This window comes from Piliocolobus tephrosceles, chromosome 19, assembly GCF_002776525.5.
Source record: "Piliocolobus tephrosceles isolate RC106 chromosome 19, ASM277652v3, whole genome shotgun sequence".
NCBI lineage: Eukaryota > Metazoa > Chordata > Mammalia > Primates > Cercopithecidae > Piliocolobus > Piliocolobus tephrosceles.
The window spans coordinates 12,126,914-12,144,062 of record NC_045452.1 but is presented as its reverse complement, the minus strand read 5'-3'; the positions used below and the strand labels follow the sequence as shown (position 1 = coordinate 12,144,062).

Sequence of the window (17,149 nt, the reverse complement as noted above, 5' to 3'; positions counted from 1 at the left end):
CATGAGTCCCCGAACCTGGCCAGGAATCATGGTTTAATGGGAATCACAGAAGTAAAACAGAGAAAGCCTGTATATTTGACCACGTGTAATTGTTTTGGAATGGTGGGAGTGTCTCAGCAAGAGATGAAGATTTTCTGTCAATCCTTTATGTATGTATGTATGTATGTATGTATGTATGTATGTATGTTAGAGGCGGTTTCTCACTCTATCACTCAGGCTGGAGTGCAGTGGTGGGATCGTAGCTCACTGTAACATCAAAGTCCTGGGCTCCAGTGAACCTCCTGCCTGAGCCTTCCCAGTAGCTAGGACTACAGGTGCGGGCCACCAAGCCTGAATAACTTTTTTTTTTTTTTTTTGAGACAGGGTCTTGCTGTTATCCAAACTGGAGTGCAGTGATCTGATCACGGCTTACTGTGGCCTTGACCTCCTGGGTTCAAGCGATCCTCCTGTCTCTGCCTCATGCATAGCTGGGACTACAGGTATGCGCTACCACGCCTGGCTAATTTTTAAATTTTTTGTAGACTGGCTAATGTAATTTTTTTTTTTTTTAAATAGAGATGGGGTCTCCCTATGTTGCCCAGGCTGGTCTTGAACTCCTGGCTTCAGTGCCCAGGCTGGTCAACTCCTGGCCTCAGGTGATCCTCCCACCTCAACCTCTGAAAGCACTGGGATTAAACTGTGAGCCACTGTCCCCGGCCTATTTATTTTTTACACATTTAGTACCAAGGTGCTAGTGGTTTACTGGTATGACCAAATGGGCCCTCCTTGCTGCAGCTGGTACTTAACAGACATGGGGTAGCTATGGCTCTTAGGAGCTGAACCTAAGGTCCTGGCCTTGGCCTCCCAGCCAGGATGCTTCTTTTTTTTTCCTTGAGATGGAGTCTTGCTCTTGTCATCCTGGCTCAGCCTGTAGTGCAATGACATGATCTCGACTCACTACAACCTCTGCCTCCCGGGTTCAAGCGATTCTCCTGTCTCAGCCTCCCGAGTAGCTGGGATTACAGGCACCCGCCACCACGCCCGGCTAATTTTTGTATTTTTTTTTTTTTTGAGACGGAGTCTTGCTCTGTCGCCCAAGCTGGAGTGCAGTGGCCAGATCTCAGCTCACTGCAAGCTCCGCCTCCCGGGTTCACACCATTCTCCTGCCTCAGCCTCCAGAGTAGCTGGGACTACAGGCGCCCGCCACCTCGCCCGGCTAGTTTTTTGTACTTTTTAGTAGAGACGGGGTTTCACCGTGTTAGCCAGGATGGTCTCGATCTCCTGACCTTGTGATCCGCCCGCCTCGACCTCCCAAAGTGCTGGGATTACAGGCTTGAGCCACCGCGCCCGGCTGTATTTTTTTTTTAGACAGTCTTGCTTTGTTGCCAGGCTGGAGTGTAGTGGCGCCATCCTCGCTCACTACAACCTCCGTCTCCTGGGTTCAAGCAATCCTCGTGCCTCAGCCTCCAGAGTAGCTGGGATAACAGGCGCACGCCACTACTACCCAGCTAATTTTTGTATTTTTTGTAGAGATGGGGTTTCTCCATGTTGACCAGGCTGATCTCGAACTCCTGACGTCTGGTGATCCACCCACCTCGGCCTCCCAAAGTGCTGGGATTGTAGGCGTGAGCCACCATGCCTGGCCCCAGCCTGGATTTTTTTTTTTTTTTTAGACTGAGTCTTGCTCTGTTGCCAGGCTGGAGTGCAGTGGCGTAATCTTGGTTCACTGCAAACTCCGCCTCCCGGGTTCAAGTGATTTTCCTGCCTCAGCCTCCGAGTAACTGGGACTACAGGCGGACGCCATCATACCCGGCTAATTTTTTGTATTTTTAGTAGATGCAGGGTTTCACCGTATTAGCCAGGATGGTCTCGATCTCCTGACCTGGTGATCCACCACCTGCCTCAGCCTCCCAAAGTGCTGGGATTATAGGCATGAGCCACCTCGCCCGGCCTGGATACTTCTTATGTGCAGGAGCATATCTGATTCACTCTCTGCTGTGTCCCCAGTGTCGTCACAGTGCCAGGCAGCAGTTGGAGCACCGCAGATAATCATTGCATGAATAGGATGGCCACCCAGGACTCTGGGGAAAATGAGTATTACTCTTTGGTGTCTATTGACAGTTCAGGGCCCCAAGGTGGGTCCTAGGGTGTCTTTGAGCAGTAAGTGCTTATCTGTAGGCCTCATATAACAGATTTGCTAAGGAGCACCTACTCACAAAGCAGTGATGCCCTTGATATTGTCAGCCAATTAATTTCTTAAGTACTTCAAGGTAGGATAGGCCTGCTGATTTGATTTTATCTGTCTTTTAAGATTGATCTTTGATTATGTCCCATTCCAGCTGGACCTCCTCATCTTCCCTCCTCCATTGCTAATAGTGTGGGATCTAATTACCTCATCATCCCCTAATTTATTTATGAAAAAGGCTGAGGTTAAAGAAAAGAAAGAAGAAACTCTCTTTGGCCCTTTGGGGACCTTCTGTAAAAGCTTTCCTTTCTGTTTCTCCCTCTTTATGCACGAGAAAACCTCCCTTTTTTGTCTCTGGGAAGTTAGAATAGTTCCTGTTTACAAATTTAACTAAATTAAACTTCCCTCCCAGTGCTGGGTGGAGGCCAGCCCTGTGGGTTAAGCCTGGCCTGTCGACTCCCACTGGAATAATCAATCTATCAAAACAACCCATTGATCCTGAGGCAAACTGCTTTCAAAACCACCACACAGTTCCTGGATGTCCTGGCTTCCTCCTCATAAGACACGGGGAAGAGGAGTCTTTTGAAATGCTAAATTTTATTATTACACAAGTAATACATGGATACATTCATCTTGTAAAAATTTAACTTCAAAATTCTGTGGAATAAAATGTGAAAGGCACTTTCCTCGCATCCCATCCCACTGTTAACAGCTTCTGATGTATTTTTCTGTTTAGGCCTTTAAACAATGCACGTTCATACATGTACACCTATATAAATGTACATTTAATTTTAAAAATAACATAAATGGTATCACTACATAGGTACCGTTCTGCTAGTTGTTTTCCCGTTTAACATGTCCTGGATATCCAGTCAGACCACAGATCTACGTTTTAACGGCTGTAATCGTATTTCGAAAACCGGATGGAGGCATTATTCATTTGTCCATTTTCCTACAGATGGGTGTTAATATAGATTTCAATTTTTTTGGTATTACAAGCTATGTTGCAAGCAGCAGTTCTCTGGGAATTATCCATTCAAGAATGCACTTATTGTGGGCTCCCCATGTGCTCTACTCGGGGTTCAGAGTAAACAAAACTAACTTAAAAATAATTTTGAATCATAGAAAGGGGGCATCTTCTTTTTCAAAGGGGGTGAGACAGGCTGAAGATGGGTCTCTACGCTCTCGGAAGACCATGGAAGCAGTCGAGGTGTCACCCCAGCTGTGAAAATGGGGACCCAGGACCCGCAGATGCTGGCGAGGAACAGGGGTGCGGAGCATGAGTCGGCTTTGCACCACGCCCTGGGGTCTCCAGCACTGAAGCCTTCAGCACCATGCAGTGCGGCGGGGAGAGGGTCCTGCTGGGCGGGGCCGAGCTGCGCGCGACCCTCGGCGCGCTCGGGGAGGCCCAGACCGGGGTGGCCTCTCTGGCCCCCGCTCCCGCGGGCTCTATGACACCGCACTGGCTCGCGGGACGGGGCGGGGTTGGCTGAGGGGGAGGAGACAACTCGCGCTACATCACTCGTGGTGACCCCTACGCGCAACTCTCTCGCGAGAATTCGAAAGTACCGCGCCTGCGTACTGCAGTAGCGCCCGGTGGCGGTGGCAGTTTGGCAGCGGGTGTGTGAAGGGAGACAGTGTGGAGGCCACAGGGTACTCGCCACGATGAGCAGCACCTTAGCTAAGATCGCGGAGATAGAAGCCGAGGTAATGGACGCAGCTGGCGCCTCACTCTTAGTTTGAGCATCCCTTCTTCGGTGGCGTCGCTCCTTCCTGTTCTCCCTTGAGCCGCGTCAGGACCGGGCCTAGATTCCGCGACTTCTCTCGGCGAGGCCTGTGTTCCGACTGCCCTCCGCCACAACTTGGAGTCCCCAACTCTCCTCAGTCAGGGCCCGTTTTCCCCTCGTCCCGCGCCCACGCTCCCGGACTCCCCTTTGCCCGGGCCTGCGTTCCGCACCCCTGCACCTTAGGCCCTTGGTGTGTACCCCCTCCCAGTGTTTGGCTCCTGTTCTGTTGTATTTTTCCGTTTTTCTTCTTTTTCTCTGAGCAACACTGAATCCTGTCCCTTATTCCATCTCTGACTTGGTCAGATACTTCAGGATCTTTCGTTATCATCCTTCACTCCGTCCCCTTATTTCCCCTTTTCCCCAGTCTCTACCCTAATGACCCCCTGATTCAGAGTATTTGCTCCCGGTAATCTGATCTGGAAGTAAAATGACATCTATGTGGGAGCAGTTTATTCCGCCTGGATAATGTGTGATTCCATTGCCTGCGGCCCTCAGAGCGCTTTACAGTTAGGAAAGTGGTGTCCCAGTGTCACATGGGTCCTAACAGCTACAAACAGTAGAAAAGGAACCCGCAGATGGGTTTTAGTCTAGTCGGGGGCACTAATTGGAATGACCTTAATCGTCTCTCCTTTTTGGGCCTTACTTTGCTTTGTAGTGAGGGAAATAAGCTGAATGGGGGAGAGAATGGATTTTTTACTCTTTTAAAGCCTGTAAAATGGGTATGCTAACATTAGTAGTACTTGGGGAAAAAAATTACTCTCTCAAAGCTGGGGGAAGCGTTCAGTGTTTCTAATTTATGGCTGTGATTCCTCCCTTTTAGATGGCTCGGACTCAAAAGAACAAGGCCACAGCACACCACCTGGGGCTGCTTAAGGCTCGTCTTGCTAAGCTTCGTCGAGAACTCATTACTCCAAAGGGTGGTGGTGGGGGGGGTCCAGGAGAAGGTTTGTGCTTTTCTTCAGTATATATACTTTTAGGTATAATTTTTGTCACAATAGTACATACATGTGGTTTAAAAATAACTAAAGATGGCCCAGTGCAGTGCCTCAACACCTGCAATCCTAGCACACTGGGAGGCTGAGATAGGAGGATTACTTGAGACCAGGAGTTCAAGACCAGCCTGATCAATATAGACCCCCATCTCAAAAATAGACCCCCATGTCTTTTTTTGAGATGGAGTTTCGCTCTTACTGCCCAGGCTGGAGTACAATGGCGAGATCTCAGCTCACCGCAACCTCCGCCTCCCGGTTTCAAGTGATTCTCCTGCATCAGCCTCCCGAGTAGCTGGGATTACAGGCATGCACTACCATACCCAGCTAATTTTTGTATTTTTAGTGGAGACGGGGTTTCTTCATGTTGGTCAGGTTGGTCTCGAACTCCTGACCTCAGGTGATCCACCCACCTCGGCCTCCCAAAGTGGTAGGATAACAGGCGTGCGCCACCATGCCCAGCCAAAAAAAAAAAGTTTTTTAAAAAGAGAAAAATAAGATGTTCTACTAAAGTAGATTTATATTTTCTAAGTATGAATTCTTGAACCGTGTTTATTTTTATTCTGCTGGTTTCAGAGGCAAATGGATATTGTCTAAGTGTACTGTAGTTTTATTTATATCCTGCACTGATACAAAATAATTTACATGTGCTGGGTGCAGTGGCTCACTCTTGTAATTTCAGCACTTTGGGAAGCTGAGGCAGGAGGATTGCGTGAGGCCAGGATTTCGGAACCAGCAAATCCCTGTCTCTACGGGCTTACAAATGAGGCATAGATATGAAAGAAGATGTACAAAATATAAAAAATTGTCCTAGCATAGTGGTACATGTCTGTGGTCTCAGCTACTTGGGAGGCTGAGTTGGGAGGACTGCTTGAACCCAGGAGGTTGAGGCTGCAGTGAGTTGTGATGGCACCACTGTACTCCATCCTGGGTGATAGAGTGAGATCTCATCTTAAGAAAACCAAAGTAGTGCCGGGCGTGGTGGCTCACTCCTGTAATCCCAGCACTTCGGAGGCCGAGGTGGGTGGATTACAGGTCAGGAGTTTGAGACCAGCCTGACCAACATGGTGAAACCCCATCTCTGCTAAAAATACAAAAATTAGCTGGGTGTGGTAGCACGCACCTGTAATCCCAGCTACTCAGGAGGCTGAGGCAGGAGAATCACTTGAACCTGGGAGGTAGAGGTTGCTGTGAGCTGAGATCATGTACTCCAGCCTGGATGACAGAGCTAGACTCTGACAAAAAAAAAAGAAAACCAAAGTAGATTTACATTGGCTTACAGAAATATGTAAATCAGTATCATCAACAAGATTAAAAATAAGTAAGGACATTGATGCAAAGGGAAAATGTAGGAAAAATAAGTTGAAGCCAAGAGAGATAAGATTTAGGACTAAAAGGAATGATGTAAGATCTGTGCACCTGGTAGAGAAGGGTCACAAATTTGATTCTGAACTTGTTTGCAGCCATTGTAAAAAAAAAAAAATTTGTAAGACAAAAAAACAAAAACAAAGGCTGGGCGTGGTGGCTCAAGCCTGTAATCCCAGTCCTTTGGGAGGCTGAGGCGGGTGGGAGATCGAGACCATCTTGGCTAACACGGTGAAACCCCGTCTCTACTAAAAATACAAAAAATTGGCCGGGCGTGGTGGCGGGCACCTGTAGTCCCAGCTACTTGGAGGCTGAGGCAGGAGAATGGCATGAACCTGGGAGGCGGAGCTTGCAGTGAACTGAGATCGCGCCACTGCACTCCAGCCTGGGCGACACAGCCAGACTCCGTCTCAAAAAAAAAAAAAAAAAGCTCTTTTTAATTAATTAATTTGTTTATTTTAGTTATAAAAGGGTGGCTGCTACATAGGCAGAGCAGGGCTACACCATAGGTAGAGTGGCTAACAACCCTATTTTTGGATCATTTTTCATACATATGTTTGAACTGTACCTTCCCCCCCACCCCGAGACAGGGTATTGCTCTGTTGCCCAGGCTGGAGTACAGTGGTGTGATCACAGCTCACTGCAGCCTCAACCTCCTGGGCTGAAGTGATCCTCCCACCTCAGCCTCTCAAGTAGCTGAGACCTACAGGCGTACACCACTGTGCCCGGCTAATTTTTGTATGTTTTGTAGAGACAAGGTTTTGCCATGTTGCTCAGGCTTAACCTGAATTCCTGGGCTCAAGAGGTCCTCCTGCCTCAGCCTCTGGAATAGCAAGGACTATAGATGTGTGCCATTGTGCCTGACTTTTTTGAATACAGTTTTTTTGTTTGTTTTTTTTGAGGTGGAGTCTCGCTCTGGCGCCCAGGCTGGAGTGTAGCGGCGTGATCTCCGCTCACTGCAAGCTCCTCCTCCCGGGTTCACGCCATTCTCCTGCCTCAGCCTCCCGAGTAGCTAGGACTACAGGCACCCGCCACCACGCCCGGCTACTTTTTTGTATTTTTTAGTAGAGATGGGGTTTCACCGTGTTAGCCAGGATGGTCTCGATCTCCTTGACCTCGTGATCCGCCCACCTCGGCCTCCCAAAGTGCTGGGATTACAAGCGTGAGCCACCGCTCCCGGCCTGAATACAGTTTTTTTTGTATCAAACACTACATTGAATTTTGTGAATTGCTGTGCCCTTAAGTTTTGTGTGTTTGAGTTCTCCTTTAAAGGTAAACCATAAAAAGTTTGAGAAATAGGGCCTAGAGGGATAGGCAGTAAATAGAGGGATAGGCAGTAAAATATATGAAAGAAATTATGTGAGTCGTAACACTCCTGGGGATAACTCTTCTCTTTTTGGTATTCATTGATGTTTTAGGTTTTGATGTGGCCAAGACAGGTGATGCTCGAATTGGATTTGTTGGTTTTCCATCTGTGGGGAAGTCAACACTGCTTAGTAACCTGGCAGGGGTATATTCTGAGGTGGCAGCCTATGAATTCACTACTCTGACCACTGTGCCTGGTGTCATCAGATACAAAGGTGCCAAGATCCAGGTGAGTCAAGCCTGCAGACTAAGGAGGGAAAGATACCTATTCTTCATTTAGGAAGAACTTTATTGGGAGCTCACTGTATGCCAGGCCTGATCTTTGATCTACCAGGCAGTTACTACCTGGTAGGGGAAATAGAGCAGTACCGTAATAAAATGGGATAGTGCATGTGAAAATGCAGAGAAAGGGCCGGGAACAGTGGCTCACACCTGTAATCCCAGCACTTTGGGAGGCCAAGGCAGGCAGATCACCTAAGGTCGGCAGTTTGAGACCAGCCTGGCCAACATGGAGAAATCCCGCCTCTACTGAAAATATAAAATTAGCCAGGTGTGGTGGCACATGCCTGTAATCCCGGCAACTCGGGAGGCTGAGGCAGGAGAATCACTTGAACTACTTGTTCACTTGAGGGTGGGGGCTGGTACTACAGGTGAGCACCACCATGCCCGGCTAGTTTTTTATATTTTTAGTAGAGATGGGGTTTCACCATGCTGATCAGGCTGGTCTTGAACCCTTGACCTTGTGATCCGCCCACGTTGGCCTCCCAAAGTGTGGGATTACAGGTGTGAGCCACTGCGCCTGACCCCCTGGTTGTATTTTTAATGGTCTTTTTTTCCAGCTGGTCAGATATCCATGCAGAGACACATGTCCCTTTTTGGGATCCGATGTCCAAATGCATATGACAAGAATGAAGCAGTGTGGACGTATCTGGACTCTGGACCATGGCTTGATTCTAGCTGGTTTCAGAGTCTTGTTGAGAGTCACAGCTTTGGCAGCTCAAGATAATGACTTTTTGTGTGTGTGTGTGGGATGCTATTGACACCTCTCTCAGGACTTTTGAGTATTTCAAAATAGAGTTGTTTTACTTCTCTGCTTCTCTTTCCCAGAAAACCTTCGTTCTTTCAGTCTCTTCTGAGCTTAGAGTCCCCCAGCTTTTTTTTTGTGTGGCGCTCTCTTTCCTCCCTTTGTCCTCTGCCTCTGTTTCTCCTCCTCTTTTGGCTTTCTCCAGAAACTAAGTTAAATAAGCATACTAGTAGATATCCTTAATCTTTTTTTTTTTTGGAGACAGAGTCTCACTCTATCTCCCAGGCTGGAATGCAGTGGCACAGTCTCAGCTCACTGCACCCTCCACCTCCTGGGTTCTAGCAATTCTCCTGCTTCAGTCTCCCGAGTAAGCTGAGACTACAGGCACGCACTCCCACGCCTGGTTAATTTTTGTATTTTTTTTTTTTTTTTGTAGAGATGGGGTTTTGCCATATGGCCCGGCTGGTCTCGAGCTCCTGACCTTGTGATCCTCCTGCCTCAGCCTCCCAAAGTGCTGGGATTACAGGCATGAGCCACCACGCCCAGCCAGGTGTCCTTAATCTTAACTGGATTAAGTTGATTGCGCAGGATGTTCCCTAAAAAGCTGTTTAATGGGATAGGACTCGTTATCTGACTTGGTGGGGGAAGAATACAGAATTAGACTCACTTAAAGAGGGAGTTTTATTTTTGTTTCTTTTTTTTTTGTGTAAGGAAGATCTTTAACAGTAAAGGTGCCTAAAAATGGAGTGGTACCTCTTATTTAATGAATTACTATGTGTGAAGAAGTCCAAGTAATGGGTAAACCACCACTCACCACAGATGTTGTAAAGAAGACTGATGTATCACATAGGCAGATATTGGCCTACAGAGTGGGTATATAGTGCTTTGAAAATTATGGGAGTTAGGTTTTACCTTGCTAAAGTCTCTAGAACTCCTTTTGCACTATGCACAGTTGATTTGTGTATTTAAGTTGCCTGCTTTAACTTCTTTCTCTTTTTTTTTTTTTTGAGACAGAGTCTCGCTCTGTTGCCCAGGCTGGAGTGCAGTGGCACGATCTCGGCTCACTGCAACTTCTGCCTCCTGGGATCATGCCATTCTCCTTCCTCAGGCTCCCGAGTAGCTGGGACTACAGGTGCCCTCCACCACGCACGGTTAATTTTTTTGTATTTTTAGTAGAGATGGGTTTCACCGTGTTAGCCAGGGTGGTCTCGATCTCCTGACCTTGTGATCTGACCGCCTCAACCTCCCAAAGTGCTGGGATTATAGGCGTGAGCCACCGTGCCTGGCCTCTCCTGCTTTAACTTCCAAAGGCATTGGAGTTTGAAATAGTTTAACGTTCAATTCCTTAAAATTCTGTAATTTTTTTTTTTTTTTTGGAGACAGCATCTTGCTTTGTCTTCCAAGCTGGAGTGCAGTGGCATGGTCTTGGCTCACTGCAACCTCCGCCTCCTGGGTTCAACCAATTCTCCTGCCTCAGCCTGCTGAGTAGCTGGGATTTCAGCCACATGCCATCACACCCAGCTAATTTTTTTGTGTTTTTAGTAGAAACGGAGTTTCAGCATGTTTGCCAGGCTGGTTTTGAACTCCTGACCTCAAGTGATCTGCCCACCTTGGCCTCCCAAAATGCTTATTACAGGCATGAGCCACTGTACCCGGCCCCATGATTTAAATAAATATGTTTTTCTTAGATTTTGGTTGGTTGTAACATGAAATTCAGATATATAGAGCCTTGACTGTTTATTGAATCAGTTGCTTATTAGGCATTGACTGTTTTATTGAATGTTGTTATTGAATGTTGAATCATTAGTTGCTACATTTAAATTCTTTTTTTTTTTTTTGAGACAGAGTCTCGCTCTATCGCCTGGGCTGGAGTGCAGTGGCCGGATCTCAGCTCACTGCAAGCTCCGCCTCCCGGGTTTACGCCATTCTCCTGCCTCAGCCTCCCGAGTAGCTGGGACTACAGGCACCAGCCACCTTGCCCGGCTAGCTTTTTGTATTTTTTAGTAGAGACAGGGTTTCACCGTGTTAGCCAGGATGGTCTCGAACTCCTGACCTCGTGATCCGCCTGTCTCGGCCTCCCAAAGTGCTGGGATTACAGGCTTGAGCCACCGCGCCCGGCACTACATTTAAATTCTTAAACCTAACTTTTAAAATATTTTCCTCTGAAGAAAAGCTAAATTTAGGTTGCCTTTACTTTTGTAAAGGCCTTAATAAATTTCCTTTTTTTTTTTTTTTTTCGAGGAGTCTTGCTCTGTCGCCCAGGCTGGAGTGCAGTGGCGCAATCTCGGCTCGCTGCAAGCTCCGCCTCCTGGGCTCATGCCATTCTCCTGCCTCAGCCTCCTGAGTAGCTGGGACTACAGGCGCCCGCCACCACACCTGGCTAATTTTTTTGTATTTTTAGTAGAGACAGAGTTTCACTGTGTTAGCCAGGATGGTCTCAATCTCCTGACCTCGTGATCTGCCCGTCTTGGCCTCCCAAAGTGCTGGGATTACAGGTGTGAGCTACCATGCCCGGGCTCTTTTTTTTTTTTGAGATGGAGTCTTGCTGTGTCGCCCAGGCTGGAGTGCACTGGCGTGATTCGGCTCACTGCAACCTCCGCCTCCAGAATTGAAGTGATTCTTGTGCCTCAGCCTCCTGAGTAGCTGGGACTACATGCGCATGCCTCCACACCTGGCTAATTTTTGTATTTTCAGTAGAGATGGGGTTTCACCATATTGGCCAGACTGGTCTTGAACTCCTGACCTCGTGATCTGCATGCCTCGGCCTCTCAAAGTTCTGGGATTATAGACTTGAGCCACCGCACCTGTCTGGGCCTTAATGAATTTTCTGCCTGTGTTCAGCTGCCATAGTTAGAAATCCCTTGCACTTTTTCCCTCAATTTATTCATTCTCTCTCTCAGATGATCTTTTTGAGGTTATAGTCATATTCCAGTTTTAACAAGTTTTAGATTATTCATGTAGATTATTTGAATTCTCGCTAATATCAATTCTCATACTGTTGGGTGTGTGTGTTGTGGGGGGAGGCATTATTTATTTATTTATTTATTTATTTATTTTTATTATTATTTTTTTTTGAGACGGAGTTTCGCTCTGTCACCCAGGCTGGAGTGCAGTGGCCAGATCTCAGCTCACTGCAAGCTCCGCCTCCCGGGTTTATGCCATTCTCCTGCCTCAGCCTCCCAAGTAGCTGGGACTACAGGCGCCCGCCACCTCGCCTGGCTAGTTTTTTGTATTTTTTAGTAGAGACGGGGTTTCACCGTGTTAGCCAGGATGGTCTCGATCTCTTGACCTCGTGATCCGCCCGTCTCGGCCTCCCAAAGTGCTGGGATTACAGGCTTGAGCCACCGCGCCTGGCCTATTTATTTTTTTTATTTGAGACGGAGTCTCACTCTGTTGCCCAGGCTGGAATGCAGTGGTGCGATCTTGGCTCACTACAATCTCTGCCTTCCGGGTTAAAGCGATTCTCCTGTCTCGGCCTCTCAAGTAGCTGGGATTACAGGTGCCCACTACTATGCCCAGCTAATTTTTGTATTTTTAGTAGAGATGGGGTTTCACCATGTTGGTCAGGCTAGTCTCGAACTTCTGACCTCAGGTGATCCACTCACCTCAGCCTCCTAAAGTGCTGGGATTATAGGTGTGAGCAACCGTGCCTGGCCTTTTTCTTTTTCTTTTCTTTTTTTTTTTTTTTTGAGATGAAGTCTCACTGTGTTGCCCAAGCTGGAGTGCAGTGGCACAACCTCGGTTCACTGCAACCTCCACCTCCCGGGTTCAAGTGATTCTCCTGCCTCAGCCTCCTGAGTAGCTAGGACTATAGGTATGTGCCACCATGCCCGGCTAATTTTTATTTTGGTGATATTGTCCTCTATCAGTTGGTTATGGTTGTGTCTATAGGGTTTCTCTAAAGTTCCCCTTTTTTGGACAGTTAATATATATTTTAGGGGAGATACTTCAAGAAGATGCAAATCCTGTTTTTCCTCAAACTTTTGCCTGCTCATTGTAGCATCCATCTGTGGGTCTTGTCTGTAACAGTTATTATTGTACTTCTTGCCTCATGGTAATTCTCCTCACACTGTCACCAAGGCTGAGTGCAGTGGCACGGGCACGATCATGGCTCACTGCAGCCTCGATCTCCCAGGCTCAAGTGATCCTTCCATCTTAGCCTTCCAAGTAGCTGGGACTATAGGCATGCGCCACCATGCCTGACAAATTTTTTAGTTTTTATAGAGACAGTCTCAATATGTTACCCAGGCTGGTCTCGAACTCCTATACACAAGCAGTCCACCTGCCTCAGCCTCCTGAGGTGCTGGGGTTATAGGCGTGAGCCACTGTGCTGGGCCTGAGTATGTTCTTTTGTTTTATTTTTTCTTTTTTTTTTTTTTTTTTTTGAGTAGGTTCTTGAATGGAGAAGTTGAACTGTCTAGCACCTCCTAAATCAGTTTTCATTGTAGTTTATTTAATGCAAAGTATATTTCTGTAATTTCTTATATTCTTAGAGCGAAGCGTATCTGTTTTAAATTATGTTTTGGCCAGGCATGGTGACTCAAGCCTGTAATCACAGTACTTTGGGAGGCCAAGGTGAGCGGATCACCTGAGGTCAGGAGTTCGAGACCAGGTTGGCCAACATGGTGAAACCCTGTCTCTACTAAAAATGCACAAATAAAGTAGTGGGGCATGGTGGCAGGCATCTGTAATCCCAGCTACTTGGGAGACTGAGGCAGGAGAATTGCTTGAACCCAAGAGGTGGAGGTTGCAGTTAGCCGAGATAACACCACTGCACTCTAGCCTGGGCGATGGAGCGAGACTGTATCTCAAAAGAAAACAGAAAGAAAAAAAAAAAGAAAGAAAGAAAGGGGAGTCTCGCTGCATCACCCAGGCCGGAGTGCAGTGGTGTTATCTTGGCTCACTGCAACCTCCACCTCCCGAGTTCAAGCAATTCTCCTGCCTCAGCCTCCCGAGTTGCTGGGATTACAGATGCCCGCCACCATGCCCCGCTAAATTTTTGTGTATTTTTAGTAGAGATGGGGTTTCACCATGTTGGCCAAGCTGGCCTCAAACTCCTGACCTCAGGTGATCTGCTGATGTTGGCCTCCCAAAGTGCTGGGATTATAGGCTTGAGCCACCATGCCCGGCTGAAAATACCTGTTACAAAACAAGGCTGGACACTTGGCTCATGCCTCTAATCCCAGCATTTTGGGAGGCTGACGCGGGCAGATCACTTGAGGTCAGGAGTTCGAGACCAGCCTGGCCAACATGCTGAAACCTTGTCTTTACTAAAAATACACAAAAAAATTGGTAGGGCATCATGGTGAGCACCTGTAATCCCAGCTACTCAGGAGGCTGAGGCACGAGAATCGCTTGAACCTGGGAGGTGGAGGTTGTAGTGAGCCAAGATTGCACCACTGCATTCCAGCCTGGGTGGTAGAGCGAGACTCATTCTCAAAAAAAAAAAACAAAGATATTTTAAGTGATGTTTTAATAAGCTGCATCTCTGTTTTCAGTTGATTTGTGTGTATAATTCACTATTGGCCATACGGTAGACCTTGGTATTTTTAGATTTTATGTTTGTTTTAACTGTTTTGACTGATTCTTAAGGGCAGTCAAGTTAATAGTTTATAATTTTGCTGAGATGTAAATTTGAATCACATGTGCTGTGGGGTTGGTTTTTTTTTTTTTTTTTTTTTTCAGTCACATCATTAGGTACACTGACTTCTGTGAAGTTTTTACGTTACTGCATTTTCTGGGCAGTTGAGCAGTCATTTTTATCTTTTTAAAATACTTTAAAATTTATTTATTTTTATTATTTTTTGAGACAGAGTCTTACTGTGTTGCCCAGGCTGGAGTGCAGTGGCATAATCTTGGCTCACTGCAACCTTCGCCTCTCGGGTTCAAGTCATTCTTGTGCCTCAGCCTCCAGAGTAGCTGGGATTACAGGCGTGTGCCACCACACCCAGCTAACTTTTGTATTTTTTGTACAGACGAGGTTTCACCATGTTGGCCAGGATGGTCTCGAACTCCTGAGCTCAAGCGATCTGCCTGCTTCGGCCTCTAGGAAAGTGCTGTGGAATTATAGGTGTGAGTTACTGGGCCCAGCCTGAGCAGTCATTTTTTATTGGGGCACACATCAGAGTCACTTGTGAAGCCTTTTGAAGTACAGATCCATATCTGAACCCTAGTTTGGCCCTTCAAATCAGAACCTGCAGGGATGGGTTTCAGCTCTCTACATTTTTTAAGTTTTTCCAGGTGATTCAGTTATGCTTTCCTGCTTAAGAACAGCTATAGAAATTTTTGTAAGTTGAGGATTTGCAGAAATCTCAATATATATCATATGTAGATATCAAGATTGAGCTGATACCTGCTGTAAGGAATTTATATGGAGGCTCAGCCTTCTGAAAAGTAGGGAAACACTGAAAAATATTAATGTAGAATTGGCCGGTCATGGTGGCTCACTCCTGTAATCCTAGTACTTTGCGAGGCTGAGGTGGGTGGATTTCCTGAGCTCAGGAGTTGGAGACCAGCCTGGGCAACACATTGAAACCCTGTCTCGACTAAAATACAAAAATTTAGCCAGATGTGGCGGTGTGTGCCCTGTAGTGTCAGCTACTCTGGAGGCTGAGACAGGCGAATTGCTAGAACCTGGGAGGCAGAGGTTGTAGTGAGCCGAGATCGTGCCACTGCACTCCAGCCAGGGTGGCAGAGTGAGACTCTGTCTTTTAAAAAAGTTAATGTAGAATAATAGATTTTGGCTAGAAAACATGGGTTATAACCTATTAGGACTATGACTTTGGACAAGTCACTTACCCGCTATGAACTTCTGCTAGTATCCTTATCTCACAGGGTTGTTATGCATTTTCAACTAGGTAAAGTACATAAAAAACCTGGCCTGGGCGTGGTGGCTCATGCCTGTAATCCCAGCACTTTGGGAGGTCGAGGCGGGCAGATCACGAGGTCAGGAGTTTGAGACCAGCCTGGCCAATATGGTGAAACCCCGTCCCTACTAAAAATACAAAAATTAACCAGGCGTGGTGGCGTGCACCTGTAGTCCCCAGCTACTCAGGAGTTTGAGGCAGAAGAATCGCTTGAACCCGGGAGGTGGAGGTTTCAGTGAGCGGAGGTGGTGCCACTGCACTCCAGCCTGGGCAACAGAGTGAGACTGTGTCTCCCAAAACAGAAAACAAAAAACGCCTATAGGCTGGGCATGGTGGCTCACGCCTTTAAGTAATTCCAACACTTTGGGAGGCTGAGGCAGGCAGATCACCTGAGGTCAGGAGTTCGACACCCGCCTGGCCAACATGGTGAAACCATCCATACTAAAAATACCCAAAAGTTTGTTGGGCATGGTGGCGGGTGCCTGTAATCCCAGCTACTTGGTAGGCTGAGGCAGGAGAGTTGCTTGAACCCGAGAGGCAAAGGTTACAGTGAGCCGAAATTGTGCCGTTGCACTCCAACCTGGGTAAAAAGCATGAAACTCCATCTCCCAGAAAAAAAAAAAAAGCCTGTAGCTGACATTTAGTAGATGCTTATTAAAAGTAATATTCATGGCCAGGCGCAGTGGCTCACGCCTGTAATCCTAGCACTTTGGGAGGCCAAGGCGGGAGGATCACACGGTCAGGAGATCAAGACCATCCTGGCTAACACAGTGAAACCCCATCTCTACTAAAAATACAAAAAAATTAGCTGGGCGTGGTGGCGGGTGCCTGTAGTCCCAGCTACTCGGGGAGGCTGAGGCAGGAGAATGGCGTGGAGGTGGAGCTTGCAGTGAGCCGAGATCGCGCCACTGCACTCCAGCCTGGGCAACAAAGCGAGACTCTGTCTCAAAAAAAAAAAAAAAAAGATAATATTCACACACTCACTTATAAGGAAGATTGGATTTGGGTCTGATAAATTGTAGGTACTTGAGAAATAAATTCTGTTTGATATTTTCAAATGTATAACTAGTTTTTTCTTTCATCCTCTTCAACCATTCTTAATCTTGCAGCTCCTGGATCTCCCAGGTATCATTGAAGGTGCCAAGGATGGGAAAGGTAGAGGTCGTCAAGTCATTGCAGGTGAGTGGCACTTGCCACCATCCTGGGATATCATTCCCTTCTCTGGTACTGTTCCTTTAGTCAGGGACTACTAGGCTTGAGGTTATACCTCAGTGAAGGGCATAGTTTCACCTGACTTCTCATTAGAGGTGAAACTTGAAGGGACCTCAGCTGCAACGTTAGCAGTGTTCTGAATCTGTGCTGTCCAACATTGTAGCTCCTAGGCATGTATGGGTATAGAGCTCTTGAAATGTGCCTAGTACAATTAAGGCGCTAGTGGAGTCTGTATTGGACAATGCAGCTTTAGACGTTTTATATGGCCGTCATATTGAGATCTTCTGTTCTTCTGTTGCGTGGGATCTTCTATTTCCTAGAGGCAATGTCTACTTTTTTGGATGTTTTGCTGAAACACATTCTTTAATAACTTCCCC

General features: G+C 47.0%; 1 protein-coding gene across 2 annotated transcripts in view; it reads left to right on the top strand.

The window, feature by feature from the left end:
* Positions 1-3,684: 3,684 nt before the first annotated feature.
* The window catches only part of DRG1 (developmentally regulated GTP binding protein 1), a 37,713-nt gene continuing 24,248 nt past the window's right edge, over positions 3,685-17,149 (top strand). For both annotated transcript variants that reach the window (XM_023185437.2, XM_023185438.3), the window contains exons 1-4: positions 3,685-3,871; positions 4,772-4,895; positions 7,724-7,899; positions 16,670-16,739. In XM_023185437.2, the coding sequence (XP_023041205.1) occupies positions 3,830-3,871; positions 4,772-4,895; positions 7,724-7,899; positions 16,670-16,739 (412 nt within the window). In that variant the 5' untranslated portion in view covers positions 3,685-3,829. The remainder of the gene's footprint in view (positions 3,872-4,771; positions 4,896-7,723; positions 7,900-16,669; positions 16,740-17,149) is intronic.